Source organism: Poecilia reticulata, chromosome 23 (assembly GCF_904066995.2).
Source record: "Poecilia reticulata chromosome 23, P_reticulata-male-v2, whole genome shotgun sequence".
In the NCBI taxonomy this organism is placed as follows: domain Eukaryota; kingdom Metazoa; phylum Chordata; class Actinopteri; order Cyprinodontiformes; family Poeciliidae; genus Poecilia; species Poecilia reticulata.
Window position 1 is genome coordinate 8,624,554 of NC_088852.1, and position 20,883 is coordinate 8,645,436.

Below are 20,883 nucleotides of genomic sequence, written 5' to 3' on the forward strand. Positions count from 1 at the left end.
TGCCATGGAGATGATATGTTAAATGCGTGGTGGGTGACGAGAGGCAGGAGACAGCATTGTAGGAAGCCCGGCGATGCAAGGCAGGAGGGAATGCGAGTGCGTGGAGAGGATGATGGCAGGAATAATGAGATATTTGTAAGAGTTCAGGTCGTGTACCGCGGTCTGGCCTTTTTTTTATTTATTTATTTTCTTTTTATTTTTTTATGTGATTTCTCCAGAATAACTTGATCTCCCTCTTCCCTCCCACATTTTCTTTGTCCGCCTTTTATTTCTTACTACGCAGTTCATCTTTATAAGTGTGATGCTCAGCGTGGAAGCTGCGGTTTATGTCTGAAAGCAGACCCACTGTTTGGGTGCGTTTGGTGCAAAGGAGAGAACCGCTGCACCCTCAAGCAACACTGCCTGCTCCCAGAGAACCAGCTGCTTGAGCCCAACGGGATCAACAGCAAATGCACCAACCCCAAAATCACACAGGTGAGACGAAAACACCAGGAGAAACATGCATGCTACCCAAAAAGTAGTGAAGTGTGATTAAAATGGTGAGTGGAGGTCAAAATTCATATGAAGCATTTCATTTCAAAGCAACACATGAATGAGAAGCTTGATGCTTCTTATCCACTGTACAGAAAACTCTTTAAAGTCATTCAACATGTGGCCGTGTCCACGTTTTTGTTAACCAGCTCAAATATTCACTGTAAAACTGACAAAACGGTTGGCGATGTAGCTTTTCTGTGAATCATGTCTGTTTCTGAGAATTGCTTAATGACACACAAAATCCCTAAAAATAGTTTGCTTTTGTTTTTTTCTTTTGACGCAACAGTTTAATTCACACACTGAATTGAAGGAATTGGACTCCAGTTTCACATGCTCACATGCTCGCAAATAATGTTAACCTAGAAAACAAAAAAAATAAATAAATAAAACACATGGATTCTTTCAAAAAGAGGGGGAAAAATGCTTTACACCCTTTGCTCCTCTTAAAGCAGTAAAGCCAGTCTGCCTCAGTCCATCACTGGGGCTCTGCAGTGTTTGTTTTCACTCAAAGCAGTGGATTTATTGAAGGAGAAGGGACTGTATGTCTTTTTGCATCCCTGAGGCTGCAGTCAGGACATATTGCAGCCTTCTCATCTCCCCCATAAAAGCTGTGAGCAGTGTGGAGTGAGGACTTTCCCAAGACTAGCCAGCCCTTAATGCGTTCTGATGCAGTAAATTATAATGACGTCTCCCACCAACAATACGAGAGAGTGACTCGCATATCAAGATAAAAAGAAAAGGAGAAGGGATTGTTTGCCTCTACGAAACCATCAATTATCTTGTCAAAGTCAAAAACCTAATCAAAGCCTTATTTTGTCTCCCTCCCTTTTTTCTTTTTTCCTCCTCCCTCTCTATTTCTCTTAAGTCAAATATATTTTCTAATGAATTGGGAGCCACAAGGCAATGTGTGCAATTTTTTTTTTTAACTGGATGTATCGCAACCCTTTCCCAAATGGCTTTTTTTCCATCAAGAAACCTGTAGGGAGCGTTATTAATCAGAGGCATTGAACAATTTCATAGCAATATCTCCTACTTGGCAGAATCCACATTTCTTCATGACTTGGCTTAAATTTAGCTTAACACCCTTCCAAGTTCAGCTATTTCAGGTTGTTTTATTCCACTACATTTTGAAATAATCAAACTATAGTAATTCTTTCGATACTTTTAGTATATGCAGTAGGTTTCTAGAGTACCTTAACAATGTTGTGCTCCAAGACAAACCCACTCATTTGCTCAGCACTCTACCTGCCATGTGAAAACCACAGGGGGGTCACTTTGCCACATATACACAGAGCTGAGAAACGGGGAGAGCTGCCACTGCAGCTGGCTCCGGTCTGCAGCCTGGAGGACTTGTACTTGGCAGAGACTGATGGGGGACAGACCACTCTGTCTCCGTTTGTAACATCTATCCATCTGGACAGGCTTGATGATGTGTACTCACCCATGTACACACACACGCTGGCTCTTTTTTTGTAAGAAAGTAGTAATGAATGTTGCAACCACATTACCTGCAATGAGAGACGCTTTTGATTACCGTGATGATATCACCCGATCTATGTTGATCTGAGTTTATCTGACTGTTGTAGACTTGAAATACACATTTTTTAAAAAAAGGGCATGACGTTGACCCCAAAGCTTCTTTAACCTCTGGAGTGTTCATTTTGTAGCTAATTGTCTCTTTATTTGGAATATGTGCGAACACAAACAATTAGCACTTTTCCCCTGAAAGCTCAACACATCAACCCTAATTATTAGGTTTAATTGCTCACCTTAGGTATCTATTGGTTCTGAATAGGTCCTATGTTAATACACTGATTCCACAATCCAGCACTAATGAGCGGTGCATTTTTAGGAGAGCTCCTGAAATGCTCGAGGCATTTGGGAAGTAATTACTGTGGCAAGCAAAGAATGCTTGAGGTACTTATTGTCTTCAGAAGTAGGTGGTTTTTCATATGTATTAGTTTTGTAAAACTTGACAATTTGTATTCACAAAATGAATGAGATCCCAATCGGTTGCTCAATAAAAGTATTCAGACTAGAACTTTTTCACATTTGGTTGCTATCTGACCAAAATAATCTATTTAACTTGTTTCATTATAAACCTTCACAAAACATGCGGTTCCAGTTGACTGTTTTAGGGGTAACAGAGAAACAAGAAGGCTGTATAGTAAACTATTTAGATTTTTATTATTTTTTTCCTGAAAAGCATGTATTAATTACTTTCCTCTTTACCACTATGGACCACTTCAGATGAAATACACTGAAGTTTGTGGTTGTAGAATAAAAATAAAATGTGAAAAGTTTGTGCTATTAATGCTCTTGTACAATAAACTGACAGAAAGAAAAGATTTAAACTAAACATATCAACATATCGCAGGATGAAACTTTCACATTTTCTTCAAACTACTGCACGTAAAACGCTTTGTTTTTAAACGAGCAAAATTACAGAAATAATCGCGGTTTGGATGCCAACAGATCAACCCTCTGCGCGGTCCCAGGGAAGGCGGCACACTCGTGACGATCCGTGGCGAAAATCTTGGACTGGACTTCAGAGAGATTCAGGGTAACGTGAAGGTGGCCGACGTGGACTGCACCCCCATACGTGACGGTTACATCCCTGCGGAACAGTAAGTCATGTTTTTAACCATAAAATAATTTAGCAATCGGATCCTCATTAATTACTACTTTTTTACTTGAAATTGTTGTCAAACTGATGCCATTTTTACATGCAAGACTATTTGAGAGGAAACTGAGGTGTCAGCAAGGATACATGAAGTGCATAAAACTTGAATGCTAGGTGTACCTTGGAGCAAAATTCATACATTTATAATTTCTAGTGACAAACACTCAAGCAGCTGCATATACATTTGTCCTTACAGTCCAATAATCATTTTTAGAAATTTCTGGAGGTCAAACTTAGTTGACGTTCCAGTTTAAATCCACAGCTTGGGCTTCTTGCAGGTGCCATCTGTCAAATTAGTTTAAAGTTGGCTTATCAACAGACACAGCGCTTCTGCTTAGAAAGAAAGTTGTGGGCCAGCACTTTCTTAGTAAGTGCTGACCCAGCAGAGGTAGCTGTAGCTGAGGTCATACGCAAAAGGGAGAGACTTTTTGCTTTTTCTCCCTCAAGTTTGCCAATCGTAGGAGGTAAAGTAACTACCAAATGGTGTATCGTGTAAGGTTTTTATCACAATGTAAGCTCTTCTTGATCAGTTTTTCTCTTTACTTTGTTTCAAGTCTAAAATAACGTTAGTGTGAATTTCAATGCGTTCTACAGTAATTCTACTCTTTTCTTGCAGGATTGTTTGTGAAATGGGGCGAGCAGAGCTGAGCCAGTACACTGGGAACATACAGGTGTGTGTTGGTGTTGGAGCATGCAGACCAGAATTTATGGCAACATCATCCAAGTACTATTACTTTGTGGTGAGTGTCTGTATTTATTTGAGATTTTCTTTCATATCACAAAAAAAAAATCCCTCTAACTTTGCACGTGACTTTGTGAGTTTTGACTTTCTTCCAGAGTTGCATTCGTTTTAGCGCCTCCATGTCAGGTGTTCTCTGTCCTCACTTACCGTGCTAATATATGTTGCGGTTTCGTGGCTCCGTTCCCACATGATAGCTCTTCTCTCGTGTGTGGATCAGTTGCGAGACGTGACTGGCACTCCACTAACGAGTTTAAGATGAGGCGGAAAAGCTGATGTTTCTAAAAGCGTTTTCTGACACGAACTCATAAAGAAACACATTACACCCTCTGCTGTGTTCTTTCGATTCTCTCCCAGCACAGTTCCAGTCACCAACGCAGTTCCGCATTCTGGAATAAATTTCCAGTGGTTGCTTTTATGGACCTGTTTTTATGCTATAGTATCATTTTTACTGTTACCCTTCAAAGGATACTGGCCGAGGTTTATTTCTCACTGAGGCCCCTCTTCACAGAGGTATGAGATGTTACATCGAAACATGCAACACAACAGGCTTTAGATGGGACCATAAGAATGCCAGATGGCTTCATAATGGATCGGTGCGATGTCCAGCTTCGACTGGACTTGATTAACTACTGCTGTGACAATTGTATAATGTTTCCAACATGTTATTGCCTGTGCCTATTGCCAGTGGGATCTGCGGCTACAGATTGTAGCACATTTTTATCCAGTAATGTTCAATAAACAAGAATGATGAGACGGTTATTATGACTTTCTGTCTAAACTTTTTCTGTGAAAAGGAACAGTTCTTTGAACAGATTTGTTTTTAACTTTTTATAGTTTTTTTTGTGGTACTCTTGATGCTAGGTGGTAAGTTAAGCATCAAAACGCAGAAGTAAGATTTAAAAAAAACAAAAAAACAAACAGGCATTAAAAAAAATGTAAAAACACCTGTATCGTGTTTTCATCAAAAGTTTAAACACTTCTCTTTCCAGTCTTTTTATCTGCAATATTTGTCTCCCTACGTATTAGCATGATTGTTTTTTAATGTGACTGATCTTACTATGCGACTCCCAATACAGATCCCGCGAATTACCGGGCTGAAGCCGAGCCGTGGCCCAGTTTCCGGGGGAACAATTGTCAACATCACAGGCAGCCACTTGGACGCTGGGAGCAACGTGTCAATTATGTTTAAGGACCAGCCGTGCACTTACTTGAGGTTAGTGGGAACATGCCTCGGTTGACCCTGCCAATCAACTCTTCAAAGACTCAATTAAAAAGCTCAGTCAAAGTCGGTTTCCATCAAAGCGTAGGCAGCTAATGGCTCTGACAGTTCTGGTTATGAGCTGCGTTTGGAGGAAAAATAAAGTCATCTTGAAAAAGGTTGTTTTATCAGCATTCATGCTGATGAGTTTATTCAATAATTCGTGTACTCTGCTCCACTTTATCATCCATGGTAAAACACAGGGTTATTAAATAGTTTTTTGTTTAATTTTTTTTTATGATTTTGAAACTTTCAAGATAAAAAGCTATTAAATAAAAGCTATATTATTATCTCCCAATGTCATATTTCTTCCTTAATGGTTACACAGCATTATCCTTACGTAGCAGTTTTACTTGGCTAACTCTGTACTGCTACTTTCTAGGAGGGGTGGACAGTGGCTAACCTGCCGAACACATGCCTCCCTGCATGGCAACGGAAGGGTATCTGTGTCTGTGAGCATAGATAAGGCCCAACTCCAGAAAGATCTGCAGTTTGAGTATGTGGAGGATCCCACCATAACAAAGATAGAGCCAGAGTGGAGCATCTACAGGTATGTCACCAAGAGGAACTTTCACATTTTGACAAACGATTTAATGTCACTGTGGATCTGGAGGAACCGCATATCTCTGTTGAACAGGCCTCAGGCTTATTAAGTTAAAATAAATGGTTTAAAAATACCTTTAAAATGTTGTACGTCTTAGAAAACCTACAGCATCTCTTTTGCATCCCACAGTTATTTGCTACATTTACACATCTTTATTTTTTCATGTTTTGTCAACTCCTTTAATGAAGGCAGTATGGTACAACTGCAAAGCCTATCAAGACATGGCCATGATCAACTTGGTTAACTGTCTGAGGTCAACCAAGGTATGCAGAGTTATATGCTTTTCATCAGAAGTGTTACTGAAACTGCTCAGAGTTGATGGATGGAGCAAAACAGGTCAATCCTGGAAGAAGACGTGTTAGAGGCTGCAAAAGACTGGAGGCTAAGGTGGATGTTTACTACCCAGCAGAGGAACAACCTGTAACATACTGCCGCAGCTGCTGAGGGATTGTTTTTAATCAATAAATGGCCTTGTCAGTGGACAGTTTTGAAAGAAATTAAAAACTGTGACGAGAGTTAAAATTGACTATTTAGAAATGTTTCCATCCAATCTGACTGAGTTTGAGCTACATATTACTAGCAACGGCCAAAAATGTCAGCCTCTAAATGTGCAACAATTTGGTGGTTGTAAGGATATGTGAAAAGGCCCAAGGTATACTTTAGTAATCTGTCAAAACAATCTCTGAAATATTGCCTGTTTTTCAGTGGTCATACTCCGGTGATGGTAACAGGAACTAACCTGGACATCATTGAGACCCCAATCATAAGAGCTAAATACAACAGCCAAGAATCGCTCAGCGTAAGTAGCTGCAAAACACCAATATTCCTTCATCTGAAATTTGAACATGAAACGCGTTCAAATGTTTTTATTTTTAACCTACAATGAAAACACATTGACTGCATGTTGTGTCTGAGTGTGCACAAACATTTTTGAAGGGTAATTTTTTTTCTGTTATGTTTACTTTTATATTTAATACTACAAATAGAATAATAAACTGCACACCACATAGTCCTGAACTTCATTTGGATACATAACATGAAGTTAAAGTTGGTCATTTTAATTTTCTAAAAATGTAGGGCAGGGGTTTAAAAAGTGTTCATTTTAATTCACAAATTCCATATACTTTAATACATGCTTTTTTTTTGTTTTGTTTTTTGCATAGAAAAGTTCCGATTTATGCATATATTTGTAACTTATCAAATATTTGTGCATTTTGATAAGCCAGTAAAGACGATCACATGGCACGCTGGAAAATATTCTTGTTGTGCAATGACCTTTCATAGAATCTCAGTGCAAAACATATTGCAGCAAGCACAGACATCCCAGGATTCACAGTTCACATTAAATAAGTATTTTTTCAAAACGTTACAGATCAGGGGCTCCTGAAACACTACAAATCTTAATGGGTATAGTAGCATATTGCACCAATTTAATGGTTGAATAACCTAAGTGAATTAATTAAAAACAATACTTTGTTGTGAAGCTAAGGTGTCTCCGATTCAATAATTTCACAGCAAATAAACTTTTTCAAATGGAAAGTGTTGCTTACTTTGTCACTATTAAGCTTTATAGACTTTGGAATCAGCAAGATTAAATATTTTAATCAGGTTTCACCACTACTAAAAAGCTTTTAATCGAATCACTTTTTCTTGCAAACAAAAAGAAGAAAACTTGTCACAATATGCCAAAAAAAATATATAACTGTAACCTGCAGTTTTCTCACAGGAAGCTGGAGAAAGTCATACAAGAGTTTGTTTGATCTCACTGAAAGAAGAGGGGAACAAAAAGGTTGTAATGCTATCCATCTTCATGGTTCATTTGAGCGTGACTTTGCAGCACGTTTAACATCTGTGCTCACACTCACATGAGCTGGGTATTGTGTCTAAAGGTAACTGTCGCCACCTAGTTGGCCTCACATCTTCCTGTTGCAGTGCGACACTGAGATGGGTGTGGATGAGAAGGAGAAAAGAAACGGAATCGGACATCTAAAGTGATTTTAGTGACGTTTCTCCAAAAAAAAAAAAACAGAAGCGTTTTCTCTTTTCCTCCCCTACATTCTGGTGCCTGACATATACCGCTGCATTATACATGTCAGTAATGTCCTGAAGACCTTGCAGGATTTGTCAAGTCTGATGTTCAAGGAGCCAATTACAGTGACAGGTAATAGTTTGAATGACTGCATGGCAGGGGTTATTGTGGAGATGTGAGATGTCTGCGAGGGAGACCTGTGCTGCAGGTTGATTTGTCAGTGTCCTGACAGGCAGAGAGGAATGGAGATGTAAGGAGGATGTAGAGGGGCATGGGGCATTAAAGTGATAGATCAATCTGTCATTGCTAGTAAGACTCACTTTAAGTAGAATAAGGAAAAAAATAAATGTTTAAAATTGTTTCATATATCAAATGTGAGTCAACAGCAAAGACTATTATAAAAGGACAGGACAAGAGAAGAAAATATAGAAATGTGGCTGATGTTGGACAGAGAAAGAAGAGATTGCGTCAAAGAGGAAAAGGAAAGGATCGCAGTATCACAGGATGAAGTGAAGAAAAGCTGGGGAGGTCTTTGTAGAGTCTAATGAAGGAAAGGTAAAACTCAGTTATCACTCCTGATCTGCTAGTGATGAAACTGCATCCTGTGTCCAGCTGTGCATTATTTTATCACCACCTTTGAAATGAGAGTCCAACAGGCCCGACATTAGGCTCTTTTTAAAAATCTGCCTTTTTTTATTTGTAGGAGTTAAAGAATTGAACACCTGAAGTTGGAAAGGGTGTTTATCATGTTCAACTGAGCAATTCAAGAAATAATAAAGGAATTAAAAGGAACGAATAGCTGCAAACTTCATATAAACTGTCAAATTAAACCACCTTATGTTTGTGGTATTCAGATATGTACCAATTGAAACAAACTAAATGTCCTAAGCATATTATGTTTTTGAAACTTTAGTATTTTTAAAGCTGGATTGATCATCAGTAAAGATTAAGTGTGTTTTAATAATTTCAATATTTAAGGTCTGCTACCTTTAAACATCCATATAGCAATTTCTGTTAGTACATTAACAGTAAGATGTTACAAATGTAATTATATTTAAATACACTGAAGTAAAATAATGTCTTACCTTGGTATATTTGATATGCAATGTTTTTGTTTTTCCTATCAAAAAAAAGCAAATAGGATGCTGACATTTGAAGTAGGATTGTTAACTATTTACTCAATATGGCCATGCTGAGGCACACATGTTTATGTAGAAGGAATCAGGGAAGAGTTCTTGAAGCAGCCCATTTTACAGAGAGATATTTCACAAACTAACTGAAACTAAACCAAATTGACAGGGAAAGGGACAGGGTGAGGAGAAAGTAAAACAAAAACAAAAGGAAATTGTTCCGAGACTTGTAACTGTTGGGTCAAGAAGACGTACATACCTGCAAGCTAAAATTTCCCCCTACCTTTGTGTCCTCAAGATGTGTCAGGTGCTGAGCTCCACAACTATGCAGTGTCAGGTCCCAGAACTGTCCATAAGCCTGGCCAGGCAGCAAGTACCAGAAAAACCCGATGAGTTTGGCTTTAAAATGGACGATGTGCAGTCCCTGATGGCCCTCAACAACACCAACTTTATCTACTACCCCAACCCTGAATTTGAGCCACTTAGTCCCTCTGGTGTCCAAGAGCTTAAACCGGGGTCACCGATCATACTAAAAGTAAGTCAATCAACATCTTCAAAACACTTTTTCTTGTAGACTTTGATTCATGTTTAGTGAATATTGCAGAACGGGCTCACAGCATAATACAATATTGGTGTGTTGTGAGTTGGTTTGTGTATGAACTAATCAGGACACCTGGAGCAAAATTCACTTTAAAAAAATTAAAATAAACTTAACATCTTGTTTTTCAAACTATATATAATCTGAATGAAATGACTTGTTGTTTTTATAACTGAACAATTGAAAAACGGCATGAATTGTCTTTGCAGGGACGAAACTTTCTTCCGCCAACTACTAGCGGGAATGGAAAGTTGAACTACACGGTCCTGATTGGAGACAAACCCTGCATGCTAACGGTGTCAGAGAACCAGCTTCTTTGCGAGTCTCCCAACCTGACTGGTCGCCACAAAGTCCTGGTAAGTGGTAATGCAGCATAAACTAATGTCTAGACTCTGCTGGGAAGGAAAACAGTCTTGCAAATCAATTGAAAGATTTAGAGACAGACATTCTTTGTTTTGCCATCTATCCATTTGTCTGCTTTCATACGGAGCGTGGTTCTAATCCAATCAGCCACGTGGTTCCTGTTGGTACCCACAAGCAGACGAAAGACAAACAAATAACTCTTCAATAAGAAGAATTACGGCCACAGCAAACTCAATAAAGATTCCATTTGTGGCTTTAAGAGAGACCACTTTGAGCAAAGCATTTCCTGATATTACCACCTGAACCCCGCGTCGCAGAAAGATAAAAACGCATCACTGTAAAATAAACAGAAGTGTGTAGACTCTTCCATCTGCGACTCTCTCTGTAGTTTGAACTTCAGTTTGATCAATTGAAATAGTTTAGACTTCTAAGAAACACTAACAGGAAACATTTGGTGAAATCTGTGCTGTGCTTTGCATTCAGTATGAGATGTTTTTATATTCCACTGAAAAGGTAACCAAAGTTATGCATGGATGGGGCTCCGTATAGCCTGGAGATGATTGGTTAGGTCTGGAAAGCAGTTGAAAAAAATCAAATACCGGTGTGAAAAAGTCAACATGTTCCACTGTCTAAACATTTGACACATCTACTCATCTGTTCATCTCAATCATTGTCCATATTTGCTTCTGTACAATGAGAAGCATCAGTTTGTCAATCCTACTAATCATCAGTTTTGTCCCTCAAACCATCTAGATATTTGTACAACCTATTTGTTTCCCCATTTATTCATCTTACTGGACAACCAACCATCAGTTTTGCCCAATTATCCATTCAAACAACCAATAGTTTGTCCATCAGACTATCAACAAAGTCTTTAGTTTGCGTATCCGTCCTTCAAACCAACCAGGATTTGATCCATTCATTAGTTCCAACCTTAAACTTTTATCCCATAAATTTGAAGTGAAGTTTTGCATGAATATGTTTATAGTTGGCCATAAATGAGCTTTTTAATTTTTTTTTTTTATCTGAAAAATGTGAAAGAAGTTTGATTTTGAAAATGTCTAGGAATTTTTTTGTGAAATTATTACAGCACTAGAATGTGTCTCTCTCGTGTTTTTCTCTGACAAGGCACGTGTTGGCGGTATCGAATTCTCCCCTGGTGTGGTCCACATCACATCTGACAGCCCGCTCAGCAGCACGGCGATCATCGGCATCGCTGCAGCCGGCGCGCTGCTCATCTTTTTCATCGTGGTGGTCCTGATCGCCTACAAGCGCAAGTCTCGTGAAAGCGACCTGACTCTGAAGAGACTCCAAATGCAGATGGACAACCTCGAGTCACGTGTGGCGCTGGAATGCAAAGAAGGTAAAAATCTTCACATAAAATTGACATCCCCTCATTTTATGACCTTTGACTCGTCATCAATGTTATAAGCTTTGAATAAACAAGTTTTGTGTCGAGATTGTAACGGTTGACACAAAATGTTTGTCATCTTCCAGCTTTTGCAGAGCTTCAAACAGACATTCATGAGCTCACCAGTGACCTAGATGGAGCTGGAATCCCCTTTCTAGACTACAGGACTTACACCATGAGGGTCCTTTTTCCAGGCATCGAGGAACATCCTGTACTGAGAGATCTGGAGGTAATAGATAATTCTGTTTCCCTTTCAATATTTGAGCATAGTGTCTTTTAAAAAGAAATGATTAGATTTAAATTCCAGCACAAATTTGTAAAGCAAAAATGTTTCAAGGTTTTTCCTGAAGTTTTTCCAAGCTGATAAAACATAATCTCACACTTTGTTTCCTTGACATAGCACATAAATAAAATATGACTCCTTTTCTTCAGTCTTCATCAAACAGCAGTGTAATCCAATTAGCCCTTTTGGAAATGAGATCAAAATGAGCAAACAAATTACCAGTGTGGTGGGTCGCAGTAGGTGAAATTAACGCAGATGTTGGCTGTTGTTGCTACCTCGTAAACAAAAAACCCTCTGATAGATGACAGAAGAGTTATTTCAAAGCGAACAAGATAGACTTCAAATCAAAACTATAATCAAAACTATAATAATGATAAAGGACATGAGATGGTAACTGGGTTTTTTTTTTTTTTTCTTATCGGCAAAACCAAATTAAAAGTCAATCATCAGGAGAAATGCAAAACAAAAAAAAACAACAAAAAAACCACATTAAGTCATTTATCCTCACTGGTAACTTTGACTGACAACTATGATTAAACAGGTCATCTTGTTCCATTACAATAATGATGGGCCCTTATTTCACTGGCTTCAGAGTTAACTATCCCATCCCTGATGAGAATTTCCCTCTAATAAGCCGTATTAATTATGTTTTAATTGGCACAAATATCAAACTATATGAAGAGTATAATGTGGAAAAAGAGCATAATGGAAAAACTGCGTGGCTGTTGATGACCACCTAATTATTATTGATGCACCGAATAATTTAAAGCCAAGTGCTGATGGGGAGCTACCCTAAGCAGTAGAAAATTATTAGCACTAAAATATTTCTGAAGTTTTCTTTGTTGTCGTTGTTATATTTAAAAACTAGCATATTAAATAGTCAAATAATTATATTGCCTTTTTAAAATAGTCCTGGATTATTTTTCCCCCCTGCATTTCTACAATGCATTTTATGACGGATCAACATAAATCCATGGAAGAAAAACGGTAACTAGTTTATGAAATAGCCGATAAAGTTCTAATTGTGACTATCTTTGTAATCATACCAAAGATTAGAAAAATTAAAGACTCTTACTTTAATTTTGCTGCAATTAAAGTTGGAGCCATTTATTGGTACCTCTAGCTTTGCACATCAGAAAACCTTACAGTAATGAAAAAAAAAAAAAAAAGAAAATCCCGCATTCACCAACGACTAATACTCCAACACTCCCAAACACAGAAACACATTCTGACAAGCTGCATAAAATTAGACTTTCAACCGAACAATAGCTCTCGGCAGATTACAACCACCTCAAGGAAAAGGTAGAAAGACGGAACATATGTGGGCTGACAGCTGCATTCGCTGCAAAGCAATGCTGTCTTACCCAGAGTGCTACTGACAGATAAAAAACATAATCTCCTAAGGTGCTGTTTATGAAGAAATGGTGTGGGGGGGAGAGAAAGACGCACATGTTGCAAGTTACAACTATAAACAGTGCTGGGATGGTGTGGGCTCAGATGAGAAGAATTCACAGTTCTGCACTGCCTTTCAACTTGCATTAATATGGAACACGGTGCCATCGAAATAATAAACACTCCCTACTGAGGCCTGGTGTTTTTCACTTTATTCTCAACCTTCAGACGAAACCTGACAAAAGCTTGAAAATGTTAAACTCCTCATCTCCCTAGGTTCCTGATTTTTTATTTATTTTTTTCCTTTTCAGTCAGTTATTTCCTATTTCAATTATTCTTTCCAAGGATTTAATTGCTAATGCATGACTATGTAAGAAAATTGTACATTCATTAATTGGTTAGGATTATTTAAAACATGGCTTTCATTTGTTTCTGGTTATACAAACACAGCTGTAAGTGATCTTAATATTATGTTAATGAAGGTGCTATATTCCTCTTAAAAAGACAAAAAAAAAACTATGTTTAACTTGGAGGACAGAGCGCTAATAATAAATTCAAATGAGTCTGTGACTAATTAGGTATATGTATCATCGTCTTGAATACGCCAGTTTGAATCTGCACATTTTGCCCACTTTTGAAATGTCTAATGCTCTTTCATTTCTCTTGTTTTCTCCCAGGTGCCAGGCTACCGCCAGGAGCAAGTGGAGAAGGGGCTGAAGCTCTTTGGCCAGCTCATTAACAACAAAATATTCCTGCTGTGTTTTATTCGCACTCTGGAGGCCCAGCGTGGCTTCTCCATGAGGGACCGCGGCAACGTGGCCTCGCTGATCATGACCGTGCTGCAGAGCAAGCTGGAGTACGCCACCGACGTCCTGAAGCACCTGCTGTCTGACTTGATAGACCGCAACCTTGAAAGCAAAAATCACCCCAAATTGCTGCTTCGCAGGTAATTAGCGTTCTCTAAGTGAGCGGACTTTGTACCCAGCACTTCTTCACAGGTGGCCTCATTCCCACAGCTGACAAGCGACATTTATGACTTACATTGTTTGCTTAATGCCTTAATTTTTCCCACTGTTCCTCACTCGCAGAAGTTTAAACGAACTCATCATGAACACGAACCTCATAGTAATTTGCAGCTTTGAAATGATTTCTTTGAATTTTTCCTTTTTGTCTGGAGGGAAGTGATTGTACAACTTGAATTAATTCTCCACACTGGGTCACAACTTTACATACAAGAACAAATAAATACATAGGAAACGTTTATTATCAGATGAAGTTATCTCCTGCCGATCTCCTCAACTTCATAGTCAATATTTGATCACAGAATTGGAAGAGTTCATCGGAATAGTTTAAAGTGCCTACATTATTAATCAAGAAAAGACATCATGATTTTCACCTGGCTCAAAATGCAACACACTAACCACAGATTTCAGCACCACTAGCATCCCATATAATTAGCAAGAGCTGGCAGGTATCGCACATGGACACTTGCTCCTTCATGCTGTTTTAAAATGTTGGGAAAAGTTGTATGAAATTAAAATCACTAAGTTAAAAAGCACACTGCTAAGTTAAAAAAAATGTTATTTGTCTTTCAACATGTAAATGTCACAAGTTGCTTCACAACTAGTATAAAAGCTATTTAGTTGACCAAAACCAGATTTAAAAGCCTCACCTCGACTTCTCCCCACATATTTCTAGCTATTATTGTGTGTCTTGTCTTTTCCCATTAATATTTGTTTGGCTTTTCCACAAGGATAGTTGTCAACAGCAGCTCTTTTCTCAGTCCCATTACTCCCAGTCTATGACTGAGTGAAATTTGCGTCAGAGTGGAGAGTGACGATGGTTTTTGCAAACTACGGCAAGCCCAATTTGATGCTTCGTGCATGTTTGGCACAACATCCATTATCACCATACCTGCAATAAAACATGGGGATTGCACCATCATGTTCTTTAGTCACTTCCCTCAACTGAAACTGGGGTTTGTAGACAAGATGGACAAGTTCTGACCCCAAGCCTTCTGCTATTTTTCTTTTAGCATCCCGGTGTGTCTAAACATAAATCAAAAGATTAGTTTCACCACAAGAGGGTTATATAAACGTCTGAGCAAGCGCTGTTGTTTGGCTGTTTTGTGGGAAGGGGTGCAGATGAAAGGTTTACAGTGGATATGTGCGCTCTCAGGAACCAAAGGCTACATATGCTTCTCACTGTTCCCTATCTGTGACATGTTTGGATTAACTCCTGTGACCTTGAATCACTGGCTCAGAGTCAGAAACATCAGAGCGCATTGCTGTGCACATCATTAGCCAAATAATTATAATTAATTAGCAGCGAATCCAATTTCAAATTGCTCATGAGGAAAGAAAAACTCATTCATGAAAAAAAAGGGGGGGGGGAGATTATAAATGGCTCTCTGACTCAATCACAGTCCTCTGTTGGATTTGTAGTCAAAGCCTGAATGGCATGCACTTGAACACAGCTCTGTATGTGATTATGCGTCCTGCCTGCGGTGTTTGGTAAATGCGGTGATTACGGTTACGTGAGTAAACCAGCTTCTTCATAGCTGTTGTTTGTGCGGGCGGCTGCGTACGTCTGAGCACACAGTAAATGTCTTTTTTTTTTTTTGTTGCTTTTTTTGCTTGCAGGTTGTCAGTCAAGCCTCGACAACCTCCCAAATAATTTGACAGGCAAGAGATAAATTAAGTTGTCCGTCGCATTTCAATTCAAATTCAGAGTCTCCCTCTGGCTGCAAACACTCGTGTTTTCTGCCAATAAAGACAAAAAAAACGCAAAATGGAAAAGGCAGACAGGGCTGAAATGAATCTCGCTCACTGCGCTGTCCAAGAGACAGTGGGCATGTTCTCCTTGTTGAAGTATGTTTAGACTCCGAGTTGTGATGCAGAGAGATGCAGCGGCCTGTATGGAAATCCTGATTACGGTGCTATGTAAGATTATTCCACCATTTTTAGTTTTCGCTTTAAACTAATGGTTTGAAGGTGAGATAGGATTTGCACCAATCAAAACACATTCTTACAGTAACCATCAAGTCTTTTTGTTTGCTCCTGCTTAAATGTGATAGCCTCGTCAAACGTCATGCAAACTGATTTATTTTTCCGCTATTCCATTGCAAGTTTTGACTTTTATAGAGCAACCTTAGCTCTAAAGCTACATATATTTTATTAACACCAGTAGCAATAATGCATGCCTGAAGGTAAACTGCTTTTAATACATTTAATTTATGTAGTAGACCAACACGAAATATTGCACACTTGCTTTGCATGGTTTTCCAAAAATTTGTAGAAATAAAAATCTAAAAGATTTACATAAACACAGCTGACATCTGGAAGTAGGTACTCTGGTCAAAAGAGACCAAAACTGAACAGTGTGGTGTACATGCCAAACTTTGAGGCAGTCAAGGACAGTAAAGACACTTCAAGCTTTGTTAAATAGTGAAGAAAGTTGTAACGCGGAGGCGCAGAGACGAGCTAGGAAGTCGGCCCTTTGATCGCTGTTTATCGTGAGCCACGAGAGCCCTGTTTGTGCTATTTCTGCAAATCTATTCCTGCATATTGGATGGAAATTAAGACCGATCAACAACCACAGAATAAAAATGCAAAGCACATTTCTCCTCCTTGATGACAACAGAGAGCAGAAAAACCTGGGGAAAATGCCAGCGCCATGCTGACTGCACAGAAGGGGAAACACATGTTCACATCACATCCGCACTCAGGTTGATTTCCCAATTGTCATACGTATGATGGCGATGGCCACTGATCATATCGTTGCATCCCATTATTCCTCCTTAAATCTCCTGCTTCACCAACCCAGCATGAATTTCAGATCTGATACGGCAAGCTATGCCACCCCGTAGTCTGTGCTGACTGGTGTGTCCTTGGTTAGCAGATAAAAATAGCCTTGATGCAAACACACAAACTTGAAAGCTTAAACAAGGGAGAATTCACCCCCTTTCTCTTATTTTTATCCGTCTTTAATTTGTTCCATGCCTGTAGCTTTCTCTCTCTCTCTCTGTTTGTGTGTGTTTGCTCATTTCGGTGTTACTCTCCCTTCCTTTCTGCCTCTGTTCGCTCTTCACAGCTCTCTTCCTGTCTGTCTCAGCTTATCGCATGTGTAATGTCGGACCTACCTTTATTTCTCTCTCGCTGTCCCACGCTCGTGCTCTCAGTCTATATTCCCAGCCCTTTCCTCCCCCTTCCCTGTTTTCTTGATTGCTAAATCAATGCTTAAAGTGCGCGAGCTCTGGCATGGGATGTGAGCACAGCTCCCAACTACCTCCTCTTCCAAGAAACGTGTGTGTGTGCGCTCTTCTCTCCTCGCTCCACACACAAGCTCACATCCTTCCATCTGTCCCATCTCAACCTGTGCTGAAGCACAACCACCAGGCAAGCTAACTAACGAGAGCCTTCCACCACCATCTGTCGTATCGCTTCCTGCATTCTACTCCTTTAACTTCTTTCTAAGCTCCATCTCTCCATCTCTCTCGCTCTTCCTGTCACGCAGAGCTAAACACCCCCTCCACCCCCCACCTTAAGTTTTATTTGGCTGCAGTTTAGGCATCAAAATATTAGTTCTGATTATGGTCAAGAGGACCCAATATGCTTATGTGTTAATCACAGCATTACCCTCCAGCACAGAGACCCCATCAGCATGCAGGTGGACAGGCCTCGCTGTAGGTCCATATGGATAATGTTGGTTGATAGAAAATGATTTTAGTCCTAATTTTTTTGAGTGTGAGAAATAAATAGATAACTGAGCATGTGCATCAGCAAGAGAGTGATGGGTAGCAGCACTGGATTACTGTGAAAACATTTTGGAATACTGGATGACTTGCATTCTTCACCCACAAAAAGCCAAAGTAAGAAATGGAAATAGTTGGTTTGGCTGAAACCGATACAGAAATTAACTTTTTAATTAACTTCTCTCAACTTCATTTAAATATTTTTAGTTTGGCGTCACTGGTATATGCTGCTCTACCAAGGCTTTCAGTACTTTATTTAAAAAAAATAAATGAATAAAAAATAAATTAGACAATCTGTTCCTGGGGTTTTTGTGTAATTTTAAAGAGATGCAGAAAAATTGACAGTCATCTCCTACTCTATGCAGCATCTCATGACGCAGCAGCGTCTCTACCCCATCTGTCGTTGGGCACTGCGGGCCAGCTGGCTGAAAAAGGGGAGCTACAGATTTTCCTGGTTCGTGTGAAAGAAAAATCTTAACGGCTTGGCAATGTTTCCTGTTGGAAAATAAATGGTCTAATTATCACCACCAATCACTTTTATTACAGTACTGCTGCTTCAAAACGACACTTGGTAAGCTATAAACAAGATGTCTGTTAAGCGGCTGAATGCAGAGCGGCTACCCTACTAATTAATAATAAATCAAATTATTCATTCTATATTTTTGCTATCAAAATCGAAATAACAAAAAATAAACTAATTGCTTATCCATGCAGTGTTCCATCTGTGACCCTTAGAAATAAAACATAATTTTAGAAATTATAAATCTTTGTATTTTTTTTCCTACAGCGTGAATGTCTATTTAAAATTCATCTATGTTCTCTTTTACATTCAATACATATACGGATTAGCTTTAGGTTACTATAAAATATTATTTATTATTTAATGTTATTTATTTAATGACATATGCCATGTCATTTGCATCAGCACAACCAATGTTGGGCAAAAACAAAAAAAGAAACACGAATATCCAGGAATATTTAAACCATTAGATAACAGCATGGTGTAACGTTAGCAATAGCAAAAATAATTGACACTTTTTATGTGAGAGTAAAATAATTTAGATTATGTATTATTTTACCACAAAAAAAAAACAACACAGTAGGAAGGGTGCTATCTTTTAAATTTTTACTGTCTGATCCCCCCACTGTCCCTCTCTAATCAAGGATACCTAAATACTCCCATGGCTCCTGGGTCCTAGATCCTTCCAAGCGTCCACCGGCCCGTCTGATTGACCGCCAAGCGGGCAAATGCCTGGCCATGCCAACGGGGCACGGCAAATTTCAAAAGATTAACCCAAAACATAGGTTGCTGTGTTTGGACTATTAGCTGAGGAGAGGTTGGGATAAAGATTGTTTTAAAACGGTGTAATACCAGACACAAACGTTAGATGTTGAGCAGGTCCATCACAGTGCTGATTTTTATCACGGCTCCCAATAGAGAGTGCTGCGAGTGAGAATGAGCATAAGCTAAATGGTGGGAGTGCGCCAAGACTTCTTATTACTGCTGGGCTGGCACCCGCTGCCATTCGCACGCACGCACGCACGCACACACACACGCACACACGCACGCACGCGTCATAAAGAGTAGTGAGCACAGGGGCTAATTTTTGGATACGTACGCAGTGGGATTAATTTGTGCTTTTTGCACACAAGCCTTCAAGCTGCCACACACTTGTCTGGGCACAAAGGCAAAACAGAAAACACACAATGTCCATTGGAAGTGGCTCAGTAAAAGGAAGTTAAAGAAAAAGAAATGTGGGTCTGAGACTCAGCCAAGCTATTTGTACTTCATTCTCTTCTTTTACCCTTTTACTGCTCCTTACTTCCTTCCTTCCTTCCCTATGCACCTCCTCTTTTTTTTTTCCCAAGCCTCTTTCATCCCAGACGGGCTACAATTGTGAAAATGGAGAGGATTTGGAAGCGTGCGCGATTACATGATCCAGAATAGGGCAGCCAAATGGAAATGAGGGAGGGAGGAAGTCAGCAAGGACACATGAAAGAAAAGATGAAAAGTGACCTTGTTGACCCTTGGATCTGTGGATGGAGGAAAGGGCGGGACAGGCTGAATAAAAAGTGGAGGCACAGTGAGAAGCAGGAAGTTAATCCCCTCCAGGTGTTGTGCCAGCACTGGTGGGGGGTACCAGACTACCCCACTGGCACATCACGCTCCCCCCTCGCGCTGCAGCGTGGAGGCCTTTTTTTTTTACGAGGCAGACTGAATGGTGAAGGGAGGGAGGGCTGCAGGTGGCAGCCGACTAACTAAGGACAAAAACCGAACACACAAATGGGCACAATGGACACTAATCCTGAAATATTGATGTCTACGGTAGTCTCTCATTTAAAGCAGGAGCAGGGGTGTGTGTTTATTATTGCCCACATACTCCCGCTGCTAACCACGAGGGTTGCTGTCAAAGGATATCCGATCCTACCCGCTCCTTTTCGCCTCCTGCCACCACCGCTGTTGTTATTATGCATGCATATTAGTCATTCACACGAGATCAATCACACTGTTGGCCCAGGTCAATGCACGTGCACGCACATACACACATTACTTTTGCCACACCAGTGGAGCATGGATGCCAGGCGGAGAAGGAAAGGCAGATGTATTCATTCACTTTCTATTGTGCCCGGATCGAGTGTTAGTCCAGTGAATAGGCGAGGGAGCGCTTGATAATGAGGCCAGTGTTATTACAGAGCCACTGCGGCCCCTAACAACATCAATCCACCGGGATCAAATAAAGGCTTTTAATTGCTTCGCCTCATATTAAAATCCCCGCCGCTTGTACATGAGCTGCCCTCGGCGTGCCTGAGCATAAAAGGCGGCCGAAAGATTGTCTGAAAGGCCATCGTATAGCATGTGCAAACGCTCTTGCCGTTCATGTCCTTACAGATGCATTTGTTCTGTGAAAGCCTATTCATTAGCAGCTGCCGCCACTTTTATTTGAAGAAAATTTGACACTAATGTCGAATATTTATGATGTCAGTGCAGGGATCAAATCCTCAGCATGTAATTTGTGCTTGTTTGCAGGACGGAGTCTGTTGCAGAGAAAATGCTGACCAACTGGTTTACGTTCCTTCTCTACAAATTTCTAAAGGTGCAGTA

General features: G+C 39.8%; 1 protein-coding gene across 2 annotated transcripts in view; it reads left to right on the forward strand.

Annotated features, from left to right (window-relative positions):
• The window catches only part of plxna4 (plexin A4), a 236,777-nt gene that overhangs the window by 190,969 nt on the left and 24,925 nt on the right, over nucleotides 1–20,883 (forward strand). For both annotated transcript variants that reach the window (XM_008400677.3, XM_008400675.3), the window contains exons 12-23: nucleotides 284–474; nucleotides 3,010–3,161; nucleotides 3,834–3,957; nucleotides 5,036–5,172; nucleotides 5,600–5,767; nucleotides 6,527–6,620; nucleotides 9,279–9,515; nucleotides 9,788–9,934; nucleotides 11,070–11,304; nucleotides 11,439–11,581; nucleotides 13,705–13,973; nucleotides 20,809–20,875. In XM_008400677.3, the coding sequence (XP_008398899.2) occupies nucleotides 284–474; nucleotides 3,010–3,161; nucleotides 3,834–3,957; nucleotides 5,036–5,172; nucleotides 5,600–5,767; nucleotides 6,527–6,620; nucleotides 9,279–9,515; nucleotides 9,788–9,934; nucleotides 11,070–11,304; nucleotides 11,439–11,581; nucleotides 13,705–13,973; nucleotides 20,809–20,875 (1,964 nt within the window). The remainder of the gene's footprint in view (nucleotides 1–283; nucleotides 475–3,009; nucleotides 3,162–3,833; nucleotides 3,958–5,035; nucleotides 5,173–5,599; nucleotides 5,768–6,526; nucleotides 6,621–9,278; nucleotides 9,516–9,787; nucleotides 9,935–11,069; nucleotides 11,305–11,438; nucleotides 11,582–13,704; nucleotides 13,974–20,808; nucleotides 20,876–20,883) is intronic.